The sequence below is a fragment of the Pseudorasbora parva genome, chromosome 12 (assembly GCF_024679245.1).
Source record: "Pseudorasbora parva isolate DD20220531a chromosome 12, ASM2467924v1, whole genome shotgun sequence".
NCBI classification, from domain to species: Eukaryota; Metazoa; Chordata; class Actinopteri; order Cypriniformes; family Gobionidae; genus Pseudorasbora; species Pseudorasbora parva.
In genome coordinates, this window is record NC_090183.1 from 13370004 (window position 1) to 13388499 (window position 18496).

General features: G+C 38.1%; 1 protein-coding gene across 2 annotated transcripts in view; it reads right to left on the reverse strand.

Moving 5' to 3' along the window:
- Nucleotides 1–2193: 2193 nt before the first annotated feature.
- Nucleotides 2194–18496, reverse strand: part of gpd2 (glycerol-3-phosphate dehydrogenase 2 (mitochondrial)) — a 42544-nt gene continuing 26241 nt past the window's right edge. For both annotated transcript variants that reach the window (XM_067459239.1, XM_067459238.1), the window contains 5 exons: nucleotides 14655–14813; nucleotides 12758–12870; nucleotides 12416–12494; nucleotides 9964–10062; nucleotides 2194–4364 (listed from right to left, as the gene is read on the reverse strand). In XM_067459239.1, coding sequence (XP_067315340.1) covers nucleotides 4239–4364; nucleotides 9964–10062; nucleotides 12416–12494; nucleotides 12758–12870; nucleotides 14655–14813 — 576 coding nt within the window. In that variant the 3' untranslated portion in view covers nucleotides 2194–4238. The remainder of the gene's footprint in view (nucleotides 4365–9963; nucleotides 10063–12415; nucleotides 12495–12757; nucleotides 12871–14654; nucleotides 14814–18496) is intronic.

Genomic DNA, 18496 nt, shown 5'->3' on the forward strand with positions numbered 1-18496 from the left:
GAATCTTTTCTCTGAGCATGTGGGTCTGATGACTGTCTGACTCATCAGCCTCAAACCTGGAACACCAATATCCATTCACACCGCTACAAAAACAAAACAGAGATCTTGCATTGATAGCAGAGCAACACAAAGATGTCTCTAGCAAAATCTTGGAAGGAGTTGCAAATTCCTCCACATCCCACAATGCTTTGTTTCATTGTTGTGCTGTGCATCACCTCGTTGGCATGCCGACAAAGGGAATCCTCCAGTCACTGCCAGTAACAGGGCACCTCCGCAGCCACATTACAGCGGTAACAAAACCGATATCTTCTGGCCTTTTCTAAATATCTGTGATTCTATCATATAACATTTTTTATGTTCTATCATGTTGTTTGAAATCCATAAATTCAGTACATTATTGGGTCAGTTCAGTTCAGTTAAGTCTTTATTCATTTCCCGAAGGCAATTTGGTTGCAGCAAACAGGCATACACATAAAAACAGTGTCACACACACATACACGAAAAAAGGAGAAAAAAGGTACACAATAAATACATTTAACTAGAATTGAAAAACTTTACTTTTTTTCCCCACACACTATATATTAAGTGTCTTTAAACCAGCCAGCAGCCATATCACCCTGTACCTCAAGACCCACTGAAGCTACGCAGGGCTGAGCCTGGTCAGTACCTGGATGGGAGACCAACTGGGAAAACCAGGTTCCTGCTGGTAGAGGTGTTAGTGAGGCCAGCAGGGGGTGCTCACCCTGTGGTCTGTGTGGGTCCTAATGCCCCAGTATAGTGATGGGGACACTATACTGTCAATAAGCACCATCCTTCAGATGAGACGTTAAACCGAGGTCCTGACTCTCTGTGGTCATTAAAAATCCCAGGATGTCCGTCGATAAATAGTAGGGGTGTAACCCCAGCATCCTGGCCAAATTTGCCCATTTGTCCCTGTCCATCATGGCCTCCTAATAATCCCCATATCCTGATTGGCTTAATCACTCTGTCTCCTCTCCACCAATCAGCTGGTGTGTGGTGAGTGTTCTGGCACAATATGTCTGCCATTGCATCATCCAGGTGGATGCTGCACATTGGTGGTGGCTGAGGAGATTCCCCTTTATATATAAATGTAATGAATTATTATTAATTATTACTATTAAAGTATTAGCTCACTTAAAAAATAAAAATTCCCTGTTATTTTACTCACCCCCCACCTTATCCAAGAGGTTCATGTTTTCTTTCTTCAGTTGAAAAGAAAAAAAGCTTTTTTGGGGAAAACACCATTATACCATTTTCTCTGCACCGTATTTCTCTGCAACAACAGTATATATGTTGTCTGAGCTGTAATAAGCTACCCCCCCCCCCCCACACACACACACACAAAGAGGTGCTTTTTGATTATAAATTCAGTTTTTGTGTAACTCAAGCCATGTGTGTTCTAGGTTCGTCTTTTAGAAATATGATATTTATAGGTAGCGTAGTCAATATTAACATGAGAACTGTGTGTGTTATGTACTCTTTAAGTCACCCCTTTAGATAATGGGACTGAGAACCAAAATAGTTTGGTTACCAACATTCTTCAACATATCTTCTTTTATGTTCCACTCATAAAAAAAAAAAGAAAAGAAAGTCATTCAGGTTTGGAACGACATTAGAATGTGTAAATAATGACTTTTTTTTTTATAAAAAAAAAATGATTTAATGTTTGGGTGGCCTATCCCTTTAAGGTACTTTGCCAGGACCTCTGCTTGATTTAATATGCATGCAGTGTAATTATATCGGATTCACAGGGCTATTCCGACACCATCTGAAATGAGGATTAGACATAGCTGCAGACCTGGGATGCTAGTTTAATTGCATTTTGCTAGGTGCTGATCGCACTGGAATGGGCCGCACTCGTCTCCCACTGTCAAAGAGTCTATACAGGGATTATTAGGCAGGCGTATGACGAGATGCCCTGCTCCTGAAAGGCCTTCCTGGCTCAGACACCTGTTAATCAGCTATTTTACAGACATATAGTGGTGGCTTTAGAGTCAATTAGTTGACATCTTTCATTCAAATGAATGGCTGGGGGAAAGAAATGGTGTATGTGCGTGCTTACGTGAGATGGAGACATTAAATGCTTCAACCGCCACAAACATTATGTGAGAAATATGAAGTCACTGAGCATAATGACAGTCCATCACATAATAAAGGAACGTCAAAACAATGCAGAAGGCAACCAGATACCTTTAATTACAGATTTGTGTTTTTTAGGCTTTGAAGAGTGATTTACTGTACATTTTTTCATACAATATGAATTTCTTTCATTCAGGATCAGGCTGAAATTACATCCTGTCGGGACAAACAATAAATTAGTTTAACTGCTCCAGCTCTCATATGCAAAAGCCGACAAACCTGACAGACAACACTGACCCTAGAAGATCTCTGTGGTTTTCATGTAGCTTAAAAAACCCCTCAAACATATCATGATGGATTTAAAGTGTTCATTGCATGATGAAAACAAACCAAAGCAGATTATAAAACAGGAGCAGCTTCATTGTACAAAACATTTCTTTTAAATCATCAAGCTTTAAGCATTCAAGTTCATTTAAAAGCAGTTTCCATCTGAAGTCTGAACATGAACATCTAAATATAAAAATACATAAGCAAGTTAAACCACAAAAATACACAGTCAAGTAAAAGATTGCACTCAGTTAGTGTGCGTTTTGACATGCAAAGTTCATTAAGTGTCTCTTTTAAGGGATAGTCATCGGTCATCATTTACTCATTGTTTCAAGCCTGTATGCCTTTCTTTCTTCTGTGGAACATGAAAGAAGATATTTTGAGGAGTGTTTCTTTTCCACACAATGGGAGTCAAGGGGAACTATTTGGTTACCAACAGTCCTCATGAAATCAAAATTGTCCTTATTTACTTTGTTAGCCAACTTGTCTTGGGGGGGAACAATTATTAATCCGTTAATACACACAAACATTTTTTTTCCGTGGTAATCTTTAAATCAAAATCTTAAAAGTAACTTCCAGTTTGAAATGGCGTTCCGTCTCAGATGATTTCAGTTCGAGGGCTTGGGTTTGAATATCCTTAACCGCTCCCCTCCAACCGCTAGTCTGCTATGAGCGAGAGACGGGGAGGAGGAGCGCTGAGGTAAAACCCTGCCCTCTATTCAATATTCCATTTCACTTGGAAATACGTCAAATCACTGAAATAAAGCAACAGTTGCAACTTCGGGTCCACTGGGACTTAAAAATATCTTCTTTTATGTCCCGCGAAGAAAAAGTCATACAGGTTTAGAACAACATAAGGGTGAGTACATGACAGAATTGTAGTTTTGGGTGAACTATCCCTTTAAGTAGAAAGGCACATTAAATACATTCCCTGTTATCCTCTACATCAAGTTTACAGTTATACGATTTTGGATAACCAATTAATGGATAACCAATTACTTTTACAGGCAGGGTTTTATGATCATGAGAAGCATTCTAAAGTGGAGTTTCAACGGTTCGTGGATTTGAATAAGGGATAAAACGTTCAACATTCAAACAAGTGCTCTTATATTTCATTATAATCTGTAAAAACCCTCTTGTTGAAACAAAGCCAATGCAGTCCCAAACCACTGTACACAACCTGATTAAGACTCATTCAAATAACTGATCTGTATGCAATAGCATACATTCAACATAATGTCATTAATTAAAAATATTTGAGACAGGAATAAATAATGTCTTGAAATAATAGAGTAGTGCAGAACAGTACAAATGTAGCAATATGCAGCGTAAAACAGCAAAATTCACACAGTGCATCGTTTACCTCAGAAGACACCAGGAGCCCTTGAATCTTACTATGTTCAGAAGCAAATAATCTGGATTAATGAAATGGCACAACAGAAAGCTCACAGGATAAAGCTGCTCAGAGAAACATTAAGGAGACAAATCTATTCATGCGCTCTTGTTTACACAACATGGCACTGCATGCATTAGATAAAAATATATACTCAAATATTTTTAAATAATATATTCTGCTCTAATAATATATTTTTCTTTCGAGTAAATTTAAATAAGCATGCTAAACAAAAGCTTTACAAGATTTTTTAGAAACGAGTGTAGTCAAAGGCAGCCAGACGGTTGGGTGAGATAATGACTTGAGAGGATGTGCTTGTGATCTGACCGGCGTGGGCAGTGGTCAGAGCTTTTTGGTGTTTATCCAACTTTTTGGTGGGAGTTGTTGTCTGGTGGATCTTTTTGTTTGTAGTTGGGATTCAAACGCCGCCTCCGCTGCGGTCGACTGTGACGGGTCCTCTCAGGTCCAGCCCCTCCTCGGCCGTCTTCATCAGGATAGCCAGACGACTGTCGGAGATTTGGCCTCTCTGGACAGCACTCATGAGCTAACCGATCAGAGAGAGGCACAATCAAACAGGTGATGGTATCTTAATGGTTTCACACAGAGGCATTAAAGGGTTACTTCAGTGATTAACATATGGCTTTGTATCAGTAGAAACCCTGGAGTAGGTTGTTTCTGCTAAAATTCCTCCCATGACGCAAATATCGTCAATTTGCGCCATCAGAGGAATTGTTGATCAGAGGCTAAAGACTACAACCAGCAGAGGGAGCCATTTCCGCATGTTTTCAACTGCCGTGTGGGGGGTGGGATATCACACTCACAGCACTCAACTCGCAGCTGCAGCCTCAGGCATTCATGTTTAAACTGTGTGGCTAGCAGAGCAAAGCAAGTCGTTAAACTTCTCAAACTAATTCCTATGAAAGTTAAGCTTTAAAAGGCATGAACTGAAAACGCACCAGATTGAACATGCTCTGTGAATCTATGCCGCAGACGCGTTTACCTCAGCTCTCATCACGAGCTCATCCATGACTGTCAATATATCTGACTCCTGCAGCGTTTTGGGCTGTGAGACTCCCTCAGCGGCTAAATCACATATTGAACACACACGTTCAGTTTTTAATTGTAGTGTCTGTTCTCTAACTGAACTGATTTTATGAAAATGAGCGCGGTCGCGTTGGGAAAGTGATCAGTGATTCAGTAATCTAGTAGCCATGGCTTTGGGAGTGGCCTCGTAGGGCAGCGAAGCATTCTGGGAATTGTTGTCTTTCATCCCCATGAGACAAAAATACGTTTTCTGTCTTTTCTAAGTCTAGAAAGCACTAAATAAAAAAAAAATAATTTCACATTTCTACTACATTAATGACCCAGTTTAAATACAGATTCATCTTCCCAGCGCTGAATTACTCCTTTAAGGTTAAAAGGCACAATATACTGATTTTAAATACACCTCCATTGAAAAGTTCATGTGCTCTCATAATCTTTCATTTAAAATAACTTCCCCTCCCTGTTGCAGTGACATCTCTTCTCAGATGAGTGCAGGACAAAGTGTCGCTCACATGACATCACAGCAATAGCAAACCACAACCATTCAATCAATTTTCGATGGACATAATCAAGCCTTGCCCTTCATTTTTTCTTGTTTGTGAAGCCGTTTGACTGCAACAATAGGGTACATGCCGACGACAAAATATTTTGCATTTATATACTACAATTTAAAATGTTCTATTTTAATATATTGTAACAGTGATGGTAAAGCTGAATTTTCAGTGTCATTACTCCAGTCTTCAGTGTCACACGATCCTTCAGAAATCATTCTAATGATCAGGAAATATATTCAATGCTGAAACAAAACAGTTGTGCTGCATTAGAAAAATATATTTTTTAAAAATTATAAATAAATGCTTCCTTTCTACTGTTATACGAGCGATCACAGGGAAAAGTGACATATGTGCGATGCAAAGTAATGACAAATTGTAGCCTGGTTAAAACCCAGACAATTCTCAGTAGTAACTGAGTTATGGTCTGGCAAAGTTTCATAGACAAATCATTTCAAAGGGGCGTCACCAACGGACGATGACGTAGCAGAGCGACGGAGAATCATCAGAGACATTCTCTGTTTGGGATTTCAAGGAAGATGTTGCAACTTTTGCCGTTGTTGTAAAAAAAAAAAAAAAGATAATAGTTGGTGTCCACCGACACTCCATCAACATTTTTGCAAAATTTGGAACACCTAATAGCATCTCAGACCGACTGAAACATCTCGGATTGACGGTCGAATAGAAAACATCAAGCTCTGATCGCATTTGCCCCCGCTTTAAGACATTTGTATTGTGATTAAAACGCGATTTGCAATATTTTGAAAATAAAATACTATTTGAGGAGTCTTTGGATAATTGTGTCTCACAAACTTTATTCAAATTCAGTCATTTCAGATGTGTTAGAACATTTTCAGACTTGAGCATAGTTACGCTAGTTATTTATTTACAATTTTTACTTCACTACCAGATCTAGTGTGAGTAAATAAGCACAGAAAGGCCAGATACACAGCTGCTGTGTGGTGTTAGCACATGATCACACTCCCCATCCTCCTCATCAAAGTAGCTGGTGTAATCCACCTCTGGTAGCCGAGTGTTGTTCTTTGCTTGGGTTTTAACGAAAAGGAAATGTTTAAATAGCTTAAAACAGATGTTAAAGCTGATTCGAATGAGTGATGTTCCACGGCGGCATCCATCTTTGTAATGTACAAAATCTGCTTTTCCTTTCACTGGGCTGTCCTCATCGTGTCAAGTCTGCCCCAATGTTTCTGATTGGTGCCGCGATTTCGATGGATTAGAAATGGGCTTGAATGGGCTCTTAGCCAGACTACTTGCAAAGCAAATCTAAATTAGCTGGATGTTTGGGTTTTCCCAGGCTAGACAAATTGGGTCATCCCTTGATATCGGATCTCTATCAACTATCAGTTAAGGATTATACTAAATACATTCAAACAATTTTGATTTAAAATATAGTGAGGAAAATAAGTATTTGAACACCCTGCTATTTTGCAAGTTCTCCCACTTAGAAATCATGGAAGGGTCTGTCCACTGAGAGAGACATAATCTAAAAAAAATATCCAGAAATCACAATGTACGATATTTTTTGCTATTTATTTGTATGATACAGCTGCAAATAAGTATTTGAACACCTGTCTATCAGCTAGAATTCTGACCCTCAAAGACCTGTTAGTCTGCCTTTAAAATGTCCACCTCCACTCCATTTATTATCCTAAATTAGATGCAACTGTTTGAGGTCGTTAGCTGCATAAAGACACCTGTCCACCTCATACAATCAGTAAGAATCCAACTACTAACATGGCCAAGACCAAAGACCTGTCCAAAGACACTAGAGACAAAATTGTACACCTCCCACAAGGCTGGAAACTGCAAAGCAGCTTGGTGAAAAAAGGTCCACTGTTGGAGCAATCATTAGAAAAATGGAAGAAGCTAAACATGACTGTCAATCTCCCTCGGACTGGGGCTCCTCGTGGGGTCTCAGTGATCCTAAGAAAGGTGAGAAATTAGCCCAGAACTATGACTATGACATCATGGTTTGAAATCATGCATGGCATGGAAGGTTCCCCTGCTTAAACCAGCACATGTCCAGGCCCGAATTAAGTTTGCCAATGACCATTTGGATTATCCAGAGGAGTCATGGGAGAAAGTCATGTGGTAAGATGAGACCAAAATATAACTTTTTGGTCATAATTCCACTAAACATGTTTGGAGGAAGAAGAATGATGAGTACCATCCCAAGAACACCATCCCTACTGTGAAGCATGGGGGTGGTAGCATCATGTTTTGGCAGTGTTTTTCTGCACATGGGACAGGGTGACTGCACTGTATTAAGGAGAGGATGACCGGGGCCATGTATTGCAAGATTTTGGGGAACAACCTCCTTCCCTCAGTTAGAGCACTGAAGATGGGTCGAGGCTGAGTCTTCCAACATGACAATGACCCGAAGCACACAGCCAGGATAACCAAGGAGTGGTTCTGTAAGAAGCATGTCAAGGTTCTGCCATGGCCTAGCCAGTCTCCAGACCTAAACCCAATAGAGAATCTTTGGAGGGGGCTCAAACTTTGTGTTTCTCTGTGACAAGCCAGAAACCTGACTGATCTAGAGAATATCTGTGTGGAGGAGTGGGCCAAAATCCCTCCTGCAGTGTGTGCAAACCTGGTAAAAAAACTACAGGAAACGTTTGACCTCTGCAATTGCAAACAAAGGCTACTGTACCAAATATTAACATTGATTTTCTCAGGTGTTCAAATACTTATTTGCAGCTGTATCATATAAATAAATAGTTACAAAAATCATGCATTGTGATTTCTGGATTTTTTTTAGGTTATGTCTCACACAGTGGACATGCACCTACGATGACAATTTCAGACCCCTCCATGATTTCTAAATGGGAGAACTTGCAAAATAGCAGTGTTCAAATACCTATTTTCCTCACTGTATGTATAGCTTACTATATAGTATAGTGCATAATAATTGAACATAATTTCTTTGACATGATAAACTGAACATTAATAATAATAATATAGCCTATTTTTTTAACATTCATCAATCTGAATGAAGTAAAATATTTGGACTAGTGCTGGGGAAAAATGAATCATGATTATTCGCATCCAAAATAAAAGTTTGTTTACATAATATATGTGTGCGTACTGTGTTTAATTATTATGTATATATAAATACACACACATGTGTGCATGTATATTTAAGAAAAAAATTATAATAAAAAAAATATACTTCTATATTAGATAAATGATATATACAGTATATACATACAAATATTTCATAAATATAGACATGCATGTGTGTGTGTATTTATATGTACATAATAATTATACAAGGTACACACACACACACACATATATATATATATATATATATATATATATATATATATATATATATATATATATATATATATATTATGTAAACAACACAAACTTTTATTTTTGAATGCGATTAATCATGATTAATTTAACTCGTAATCTAACACTTAATTCAACATTAATTAAATATGATTGTGAATACATGCATGGTAAGTGCAAATCATTATATAAACTGTGCTAATCAGGCTAATTAATCAGGCTAATCAGGTATCTATGCTTAGCTAGTAAATAAGATAACTACAGACGTTAATGGTCCTTACAACATAGTTTAAACAGCATTTTAAAATCAGCATAACATGATTTTGTAGGAATTGTAATCAGGCACTAAATAGAGTACCTATTAAAAGTAATTTGAGCTAATGGGATCGCTTGGGGTCCTAGCAGAGACCCCAATTCCGAAAGGAAGACCTGATTTCACCAAACCGGATCTCTGTGCTTTAGTGTTACTTCTCGCCAAGCTTAACAACACACTTACGTCACGTGTCACAACGTCCCTCGCGTGATCTCTCATATGGCAGTAGACCAGAAGCATTGACTTATAATCAAAAAATGTATACAAATATTTTCTATTGTTTTGCTTCAGACAGAAGACATTGCTTGGCCATATGAATTACGGTCACAATCACTGCGTGTGCTTTTATAAGCATCAAACGAGCTGCACCCCATTCACTTGCATTATATGGACTCAACAAGATTGATTATTTTCTTAAAAATCTTTCTTTGTGTTTATCTGAAGAAAATAAGTAATGTACATCAGGGATGGCATGAGGGTGAATAAGTGATGAGAGAATTTCAATTTTTGGGTCAACTATCCCTTTAAAGGTTACTGGTTCAAACTCTAGAAAGGGTGATTATTACTTTTAACACCTTTCTCCTGAACCATATATATTAAACTAATTGATGTTTCACTATGGTAAAAAGTACAGAATGGTGCTGCTCATTATTAATTAACTGAAACGCTAGAGACTGAGACACCAGATCAACTTCATTCTCATTCTGACATAAGTAAAACATTTCAGAGCTACTAATCACTGTGAACCCATCGGATTATGACAAAACATGGATGTTCTGACACGTAGATAACAAGCACTTTTATTTTTGAGGATTTCACACCTACAACTACAAATCCTGCCTGAAAAGCAGGGCGACACCGAGACAACCTGTAGTCTAGAAATAGCTATTATTACAGCTTCTAAGGGTTCATACCTGTAAGAACTCATCCAGTTCCACTTGTCCGTTTTTGTTGAGGTCCACCTCGTTGAGGATCTCGTGGAGGGCGTTCTCATCAATCTGAATGCTGAGTTTCTAAAAGAACACAAAATAGTGATAAAATCGGTATCTAAGAGACATCAGAGTCAGGCTTAATGAAAATGTTAAGGACTGCATGAGAACCAGGGACAATGGCCCTCATTTATCAAAAGTGCGTACACCAAATTTCCAGCGTACACCTTGCGTACACCCAAACCCATGGTGACTTTGAGATTTATCAATATGGACGTTGGCGTACGGCACGCTCAAATCCTACGCTAGATCCGGAGGTGGTGTACGCACGTTTGAGTTAGTGTGAAAATGCCGGGAAAACAATTCCTAACACCACAAAACGCACTGACAAAGATATGCTATATTATGACCCACTGTTAAAAACCACAATGACAACATTCAGTGTTTATTTTTGTGCAACATGAACGTCAATGTTTAATTTGAGTGACTTTACCAAAGCGTTTGATCTGTAGGCATATGTATTCCTCCAGTGGCGAGCCTGTGCGCTTTATCTGACGTTTCAGGCCCGCCTGGCCCGGCAGCTGCGCACGGACTGGGACTACAATAATTCAGACTGACAAAATAAAAAAATGACCTTCTTCTTTTAAATAATAATAAAATCAATAAAAACGACATTCTTCTTCTGAATAACAAGCGTCATTAAGAATAATAATCATAATAATAATAAGAATGTTACAAATTGTCATGTAAATATTATTGTGAATGAATGGTATTACTACACATCACATCATCATCCCTATTGTACACCCCAATACATGTGCCGTGATACGAAATTAAATGCTAATTGTTTCAAAACGTGCTGTAAAATAATGCATTGTGATGGTAATTTCTCATCCAAACAGCTTTAAACTGCTGGAGTGCGCTTCTCAACCCCCACACTAACAGTAGCTACTCGTAATTTGGGTCCATATTTTGTTTTTGTGAGCGCCTTTAATCCCACTCTTTAAACTCCCAAATAAAACAATTTCGGGTTTTTTTCCCACTTCCCTGGTGATGGTCTCGATGGGCGCGTCTCAATCATCTCACTAGTTCAGTAGTCAGGCCACTGATCAAGGAGTCAGCCCGTTGACTTATGTCCTAATCAGTGCCCTGACTAAGTGGACTAAAGAGATGATTGAGCGCGCCCGATCTCCACGTCGGAGAAGTTTCGCCTCTTTGCCGTCTTCTGTTTGTCCATGGCGTAAAATGAGGGCGTGGGGGAGGCGGAGACTTGAATATATAGGGGCGTGTTATTCTAATGACGATCGTTTTCAGCCGTGGGATTTATCCAGGGCAAGTATTGCGTACACCTGAATTGCAGAGGTACGCACAGCTTCATAAATCAGGCGGTGAGAGGAGTGTAAGCATAATCTTACGCCAACATATACACCCGTTTCTACGCAAGATTGATAAATGAGGGCCAATGAGAGCTGAGAGAACGAAGGCTAATGAGCAATTTAAGAGAGGAATTATCTAAAATCATATTCTTTGGTGATAAATGCAAACATGTGCTTCAGTTCTCCAGCAGCTTTCCAGAGAAACTGTTGCTCTCCATTCCACTATCACTCTCAGTGGTGGAGCAGAAGATGTTTAAGTACAGGTCATCTAGTTGTTTAAATGCATATGTGTAATGTAATTGTAATTATGTAATTACACTGTAACAATTTTGAAAGAAGGCCCTTATGCTCATCAGCTTTCATCAAAATACGGTAAAAACAGTCATACTGTCAAATAGTATTATTATGTTTTATTTTATTATTTGTTATTTTCTAAGCAGTTTGCTGCTTTATATTTCTGTGGAGATGTGGTAAATTGTTTTAGGATACATTGATGCAATGTTAATTTTGACAGCAAATTTTAATTTAGTTTTAGTCATAGACTTTCGAATAAAATGCCATTAAGTTGTATTCATATTTTAGTCATTTAAATGGTTTCGTTTAAATTTACAATACATTTAGTTCACTAAAATATAACCGTCAGTCAATAAGAAATAAAAATAAGAATAAATAAATACTATAGAACAAAGATATAAATAAAATACACAATGCTTGAAGTTTGTCAGGTAGGTCAGTTATCTAACAGTAGTATATAAGAATTACTACCTACAGACACTGAATAAAGTAATCAAATGTAAAATAAAAGTGCATTGTCTGTCTATAAACCCTTATTAAAGCCACTTTAAGAACTAGCACACAGATCCAAATATGATTTTCTCCCAACTGTTAACTTTCACTTAAGCCTGCATTTGGCCTATCCTGATTAGCTAAAATGACGTTAGCCAAGCGTTTAAGAGGTATATATATTGACTAACAATGTTATATGTTTGGGAAACAATGTTATATGTAAACAAAAAATGCTAGCTGTAGAATATGGTTGTAACATTAAGATTATATCTCACCTCTAGCACCTGCTGGACATCCAGTGTTGTGATAAAGCCTTTACTCTCCTTATCAAATTTGTAAAAGCGCTTCTTAAACCTGTTATACACAAAAAAAGACAATATTAGGAGAGTGGGAGATGTAGGCTCTTGCACATGCGAACACAGGCGTAGTCGCGCACACACACACACACACACACACACACACACACACACACACACACACACACACACAAACACACACACACACACACAAACACACACACACACACACACACACACACACACACACACACACACACACACACACACACACACACACACACACACACACACACACACACACACACACACACACAATACCTTGCAACCTCTTGGCCAGTGAGTGAGATCTCTGTAGTCTTGCTGAGCTGCTCAGAGCGAGCTTTATAACCCATCTCCAGGTGCAGGAACTTCTGTGCTGCCTCCAGTTCTTCCTATAGACAAACAAAAACACACTGTGCACAACTTTCCAAAGGATCAAATGGATAAAATAGATTTTTTTAATACATTATTCAAAAAATTTACGAAACATTTGTAATTAAAATAACACTTATTTAAAAAAAATTACCTGAGAAGTATTTTATACAATTTAGTTTTTATGGATATTTTAATATATTTATTCTACAAGCTAAAAAGGATATTGAATGATTTTCAGCAATGTAATGTGTAAGACACAAATGGCATTCATAGTCCGTATCTAATATTTTTCAATGTCTTTTACCTTTGACAGTGTTAAACATGGTGTCACGTGGATGGTAATATGCATGCAAATGATATGTAGATGAGGCCATGCATATCAAAACTAGGCATGGTAAGCTCCATATATAGGGATTTCGGGGAGGAGACAGGGTGGAGAAGCACGTACGCACAATCTGCGGCTGGCTGTGATTTATAAAGCGTTTTTTGCGCAGGTTCTGGCGTACGCATGGTTTTATAACTCAGAATTTCTTTGTGCGTACGCAAAATCTAGCTTTTGTACGTACGTACACTTTTAGGGTGAAATCTACGCAAAGTTTTATAAATGAGACCCCAGTGAAGAGAATGAAACTGACACGGAAGCTAGGGCTACGTTCAGACTGTCAGTCCAAATCAGATTTTTGTGCATATCCGACTGAAATCTGATCAGATTTAGCGAGTGTTAATGGCTAAACAAAAACAAACAAACAAACAAACAAAAATCACATGAAATGCGATTTTTACAAATCTGAGCAACATTCATGTTGCTTGAAATCCTATTCCTATAATCCTACGGTGTATCCAAAAACGCAACATCATCGCCATAGAAACCAATGCAAATATTCCAGACAACTAAAGATTGGCATGGACCCATAAACCTGGACAGACTGTCCTGATGAAACCGGCGGTGATTAGTTTAGCATGAATTTGATGTAAACTATAGATCTATAAAACATTCATATACTGCATATAGTTCATAGAGCCCATAATGTATGAGGCCTAAAGTTACAGCATGAAATAATATATTTACCTATAGCATTCTACATTTTGATCTCACAATTCTGACTATTTTATTACCCTGTTAATATCTCACAATTCTGTGAAAAACCGTCAGATTAGCAGGATATAAACTAGTATTTGTGGGATAAAAAAATCAAAATTGCAAAAAAAGGTCAGAATTGTGAGATATAAACTCACTAATTACCTTTGCAGAGCTGTGATATACCTGAGCTGAATCAAGGCTCCCAGCAGAGCATTGTGTCGCTGTCCGTTCATGTGTGTGATGGGTGTGGTGCACCTGCATTGTGAGCAGATCGGAGCGCTGAACTCATGGGAACTGAACAGTATCAAAGCTGCACAGTGATCGGTGCTATTATTAGTGCTTCTGTTTATCAGACAGGAAACCCACGACCAACGTGCAAAAGCTGGGGTAACTCTATCACCTCCTTACAAACGCACTACACGCACACTCCTGTGAGCACAGACGTAATAGCCATAGTCATCCAGAGGTGTTGTGCTGGGAGTTCATTGTACAACTGGATTGTGTTCTTATCCTGAAGGGGAGACTCCTTGTTAGAAAGACTATTTAAGAGTCACACTAACAATAGCTGCAGTCTATTATTAGCTCTTAACTAAATTAACCTGGCTGAGACCTTTAGCATTCGGTCAGGACAAAAAAAAAAGTTGTGCTCAGGGCGAGGGTCGCAGGTTTGTGCAATCAATCTGCATTCTAAAGAAATATACCATGATAGAAATGACATACTTTCATTTTTTGCTCAGTCCACTTCAGTTCTTTGCCCATGATCGCAACGATACGTGGCAGAGCCTCGTCTGCAGCCTGTACGTTCAGAAAGCCCAGTCGTGTTCGACGAGCAATCACATCGATGGCTGTACATGCATACTCCTTTATAGCATACTGCACCTAAATCCAGACAGAAGGCATCACAGTTTTAAAAATAAAATGGAAGACCTTTTTAAGACCTGCACAAATAACGTGAATACCATAGTTCCATAAAAAAAACTAATACATAGAATCTCAAATAAATCTTGTATCTTAGATTATATTACTTAATTAAACAGAACCACATTTAACTGAAAAACAGGATAACTGCAAATTTAAGTTTTATTCAATATGTTTTGAAGTTGATTTATGTACTAGCATTTGAATACATATGGATTAGAGATGGATCAATATTGGATTTTGCTCAAACAATAATAATTTGTTTAAAAAAAGACAAAAACAGATTATTGTGCTGATACTAGTAAAATCTACATATTGAAATGGATAAATAATGGCTTTGGCCCACAGAGAGAGAGAAGCCACAGTAGTTTACATTGAACTAAATGCCATATGCATGCCAATTTATTGTATAATGAAAATTTTAATAATATCCAAAAGATTTTGTAGGGCTGGGTATTGTTCAAAATCTTTCGATCCGGTGCCAATTTCGATACTGGTTCTTAAAGGTGCACTATGTAGTATTTTTGCAGTAAAATTTCCAAAAACCACTAGGCCAGTGTTATATATTTTGTTCAGTTGAGTACTTACAATATCCCAAATGTTTCCAACTATTTGTAAATTGTGAGAAAATTGCTATTTTATCTAAGGATCGGGACATTTCAGCATTGCGTTTAAACGAGTAGCCTGTCATATCTGCGTTACCCTCGGTTTTATTCTGCAGACGTCGCAGCAGCGCCGAGCGAACGCACAGAGTAACGTCATAACATAATTTTAAACACACTTAAATGTATCTAATATAATAAACAGTGCTGCTTTACCTTATAATCATGACCGGAAAAAGCGGAAGTGCACGCGCGGCGACTGTGTCCCGTCCCGTCATAAAAATCCCGGTACTCGCGAGCCGTGTGTTTGTTTAACAATCGCTCAAGCGGCCGTGCTCAGCTCCACAACACTCGGTCCTGCTCTGCTTTAAACTACAGTAACGTTAATAACCGCATCCATGAACATGATTTCTGCGCGAGTCCTATTTTCTATAGTCTGTGAGGTGAAGACTACATGTCCCAAGATACTGTGCTCACACTTGGCGTCATCAAACTACGCCTTTGTTTAGAATAGGCACCCTCCAGTGGATGGAAAGTTGCATAGTGCACCTTTAACAATACTTTTTTCGATACCATATGCAACCAACTAGCAGCACAAGCTAACATACATAAAGTGGTAGTCAACGTTATGAGGATCCATTCAGCATATCTGTTAAGTATTTCCCTGAGCAGGACTGTATGCGAACCTCGCTTAGGCCCACATCTTCCAAGCAGGCCAGGGCCGGCCAAACGAACCATGCCAGGGCACGGAACGGAGCGTTCAAACGAACCGGGCTTTGGGGCTCAAATGCGCTCGGGCACAGTTCAGAGCATCTAGTTTAAGTACATCGCTGCCTTTGGTTGCAATACTCTTATATGCATATGTTGCACTTTGCTGACTCGGCATCCACTTTTATAAAGTGTAGCCACACTTCAGACCTCTTTGGAATTGTAAAATGATGCAAAAAACAACTAAACTTGTGTTGTGTCTAGTCTAGTGCAACTGCGAGTATCTTCAGAAATCCTCCCCGTGATGTTGTGGTGAACAGCCAATCACCAGTGCTTTAGGTCCTTACATACAAGTACGCTACAGGCTCACACTGACACAGCCGGTTGGCTTTTGGAACCAAAATTCAACAAGAGTAGATCATAAGCAATCCCCTGGACTAAATGTAACCTGCTCTGAAACCATGAGCCTGTAGAACTTGCATATTTAATTAAAATATTGTCTTTAATGATCATTAGGCCATATAGCGATTCCTGTTTTTATCTCCATATTGAAGACCTCCTAAAATGGTAAAACTTTTATTGAAACATTTAAGATGTTTTATGACCATAAATTTGATCAAACTGAATTTAAGACATTTTGAGGACCCGCAGGATTTAACTATTTGTCTGGATATCATCAGACCAAGCTCAGTCTTTTAAGAATGAACATTGGTCTGGGGAGCCTGCTATGTATTTTCTACTGCACAAGAGGCGTGATCAATGATGATAATTCAAATGACTAATAATTAGACTAATAATGCAAATGAATATGCAATCGGATAGTCCTTCAATCAATCAGACCACAAGAGGCATGATCAACAGGCACTGACCAATCGCTTCTCTATCCGTCATTGTGTTAAACCAGCAAATAGTGCACCAGGTGGATAAGCCAGTCTGTGATTGGTTCCCGCAAATGTGTAACAGAAGCAGGAGAAAAGTATGTACAGGTTTCAAGCCTGAGCTGCCGGGGCGAAATTAAATCGCTGGTTTATTAAATTACACAGTTTATTAAACTACAGCTTTATAAGAAATTGTTTTTAAAGATAATCCAAATTCTGTCATTTTAGGTTGATTCCATAATTCATGGAAGCTTGTTTCCACCACAGAATAAAAAAAGGGTAATTGCGACTTTTTATACCACAATTCTGACTTTTTCTTATAAGTTGCAATTGCGAGTTATAAAGTCAGAATTGCATGATGTAAAGTAGCAATTGCGAGAAATAGTCAGAATTGCATGATATAAAGTCCCAATCGCAAGAAATAAAGTCAGAATTGCGAGATGTAAACTCAAAATGGCGTGAAAAGTCAAAATTTATGCTATGTGAGAATGTCTTTTTTCCAGCTCAAATTTTTGGGGACTTTATAACTCGCAATTGTGAGTTTATATCTTGCAATTATGAGAAAAAAAGTCTGAATTGTGAGATAAAAAGTTGAAATGATCTTTTAAATAGTTTTACTTTTTATTTTTTTATTCAGTAGCGGAAACAAGCTTCCATAATGAGAATGACTCAGCAGTAGGGCTGGGATAAACGATTATTTTTTAAACGATTAATCTAGCGATAATTTTTTCGATGCATTGATTAATCTAACGATTAATTTTTCCTGTCCGATTCGGTTACGATTCGATTCGATTACCGATTATCTCCCCATGAATTGCCTAATAGCAATTTATACATGTTGATTTAATTATCTGAATGAAAAAACGAATTCCTTAACCTTTCAATATATGTTTATTGCTCTTAAAATTCCAAAGTAAGACTATACAAGAGCAATGCATTCAATAAAACCTTGAAAACATAAAGTAGGCTACACACACACACACACACACACACACAAATAAATAAGTATTAACCTACAACAAAGAAACATATTATTTGATTTTTCTATGTATGCAACTCAGCCTACAGGCTATGCCCATCGATTAAATATCAACAAGTCGGTTAATCAAATCCGGGGACACACTGCAAGCGTGAGCGTCTCGGCTGTGTGGCGTGTCCGTTTTTGTTTCGGCTCCCATGTTAACAGGTTGGAGTTTGCACACTGACTGTGACGCGCGGAAAACGCGTGCATGCTTGAAATAGAAGAGCGCCTATTTTTCACGCGTGTTGGGAGCGTCTCCAGGCAAAATAGAATAGGAAAAGATGTTTATATATCATTTTGACACGAATACATATTATTAAATTACATTGTCATGTTTGAAAGTCTGTAGGTTTACATAAATGCAGATATAGGCCTAATTGTAATAATAAAAAATGACAATTATCGATTTTGAAATATTTCAACTGTCAATACAGA